This window comes from Penaeus japonicus, unplaced genomic scaffold, assembly GCF_977035675.1.
Source record: "Penaeus japonicus unplaced genomic scaffold, GWHDUDI00000001_assembly GWHDUDI00000003, whole genome shotgun sequence".
Taxonomy (NCBI): Eukaryota; Metazoa; Arthropoda; class Malacostraca; order Decapoda; family Penaeidae; genus Penaeus; species Penaeus japonicus.
In genome coordinates this window covers 34175607-34178106 of record NW_028234405.1, presented here as the reverse complement: position 1 = coordinate 34178106, position 2500 = coordinate 34175607, and the positions used below count along the sequence as shown (strand labels likewise).

Sequence of the window (2500 nt, the reverse complement as noted above, 5' to 3'; positions counted from 1 at the left end):
ATAAGTGGGAATCCAAGCGGTTGTAAGGCTAGGGGAAGGAGAGAAGAAGCTGGTGTTCGTGATGACGCGTTTCCGGGATGGAGCCGACATGCGCTGAAGACATGTAGAACCAAGTCATGATGACTATGAGAGGGGGGGGGGGGGGGGGGCTTGAGATAGCTTCGAGCAAACATATCTACGCCAGAAGGTTCAGCGTGACGAGGAGAACCAGCGTTGTCATCGACATCACAGCAGTTTCTGAGGAAATGGGAACATTATCAATGGCACAATTGCTTCTTATGCATAGGTACATTATTGCACTATATGAAACACCAGCCCTATGTCTAACTTCAGAAAATATTAATGATCAAATCAGTGTGTTATTGACGCAAGCCTGACATATGCTTGTATGTCTATGTCTTCGTATGTATAACATACTGTCCAAATACTTAACTGTCGCTAATGTGGTGAATTATACATACATACATACATACATACACACACACACACACACATACATACATATATGTATATATATATATATATATATATATATATATATATATATATATACACACATATATGTATATATATATATATATACTATATATATATATATATATATATATATATATAATTATACATGTATATATATATATATATATATATATATATATATATATATATATATATATATATATATAGAGAGAGAGAGAGAGAGAGAGAGAGATGTATATATAGATATACATATATACATATATATATATATATTTATATATTATAAATATATATATATATTTATATATATATATATATATATATATATATATTATATAATGGGTATATATATATATATATATATATATATATTAAATATATATATATATGTATATATGTATATCTATATCTATCTATCTATCTATCTATCTATATATATATATATATATATATATATATATATATATATGCCATAACTGATAATGCTACTGCAATCCCTCCTTACCAATGGCCCCGTTCCCTGACTTCGGAAGCAAATACTCGAGCGCTTCTTTCATCTCATCGTTGAATTTCGCTTTCTGGTCGTCTGTGATCGCCATGGCCGTCATGGTGTCGAGGTTGTTGAGCTGCTTCACCTCCAAGACCTGGAAGAGGGTTATGCTTTGAAGAAATGTTTCATACGAAGTTGAGAAGTGCGGCAAACAACATATCCACAGTGCAGTATAATATAAGACTGTTCGTGACATTTAATGGGCAGCATGAAATATAACTACCATTAGTACCATACTGTTGTTAGTGATAGGTTAAACGACCATATTACAACTAAAATAATCATATTTCCCAAGCAACTTGATATTAGGATACTGACCCCCACGGCTTCAGGAGGGATGGCTGCCATGCCTTCAGGGGTGAGTCCTGCATACGCCTCGGCAGGGATGCTCTTAAGGTCCTCAGGGTTCAGTCCTCCAACCAACTTCCCCAATTCACTCATCTGAGGACGCAATTTGTATCATTATCAGATATCTATTATGATATGGATTACATCTAATATAATTCTTATTACGTTCATTATGAGTACGATAAAGACTGAATAATCATTTCTATTATGTTTACTATCACCAAGATCACGTTTATCATGAAAAGGATCGGAATTCATATAATTTATCACCATGGTTATTTCGATATGGTTAAAAAACAGAGAATCTAACCTGATGCCTCTTGCCTTGATGTAAATATGATTATACAACATGTATTTACATGCATACATTTATATAACGCTGCATACATAAACATTACTACATACATACAAAATACCTATATACATATAGAATACTGATACATACCTATACAATACATACATACATGTATATATAAGAGATATTACATGGATGTACTCTATCCCCTAAAACCACCTTTAATACACAGTTAGTTCTTGTGGTTGGACTTACATGATACTCGAAGTTATGAACGAAGACCAAAAACGAGGAATATATTGAAACATATTCTATTCCGTTAAATATGATCTAGAGCAAGGGTCGGCAACCTTTTGAGTGCAGCGTGCCACTGCCGTATAGATATTATTATCATTATTAAATTTATCTATTTATCTATTTATTTTCTTTAGCCACCACGCATTATCAACTATGACTCTTTATCTATTGGACTTAACTTTAGGATAAGTGATACAACAGATATGTAAACAAAAATTAAATACAACTACCTCATCATGAAACAAACTCCGTCTTCTGTACTCGTCCATGAAATATGGCATTATTTCTTTCCTTTCCTTCCCCATTTTCTATATATCCTTATTATTCACATTATTATTGTTGCTGTTATCATTATTATTATTATCATTACTATTATTATTACCGTTATCATCATCATTATCATTACTATCATCATCATCAGTTTTATCCTTACTATTATCATTTTCATTATCATGATTATTATCATCATTATCATCATTATCGTTTTCTAATATGTTCGTGGCATGGCATAGTCAACCCCCCTCGTGTGCCAC

At 32.3% G+C, this 2500-nt stretch overlaps 1 protein-coding gene across 1 annotated transcript in view; it reads right to left on the bottom strand.

Moving 5' to 3' along the window:
- Positions 1 to 2500, bottom strand: part of LOC122244358 (uncharacterized) — a gene marked incomplete at its 5' end in the record, with an annotated part of 38010 nt that overhangs the window by 1233 nt on the left and 34277 nt on the right. The window contains 3 exon segments of the mRNA XM_086534747.1: positions 1 to 237; positions 983 to 1121; positions 1346 to 1468. The exon segment at positions 1 to 237 is cut by the window's left edge and continues 1233 nt beyond it. Of these exon segments, the coding sequence (XP_086390873.1) occupies positions 176 to 237; positions 983 to 1121; positions 1346 to 1468 (324 nt within the window).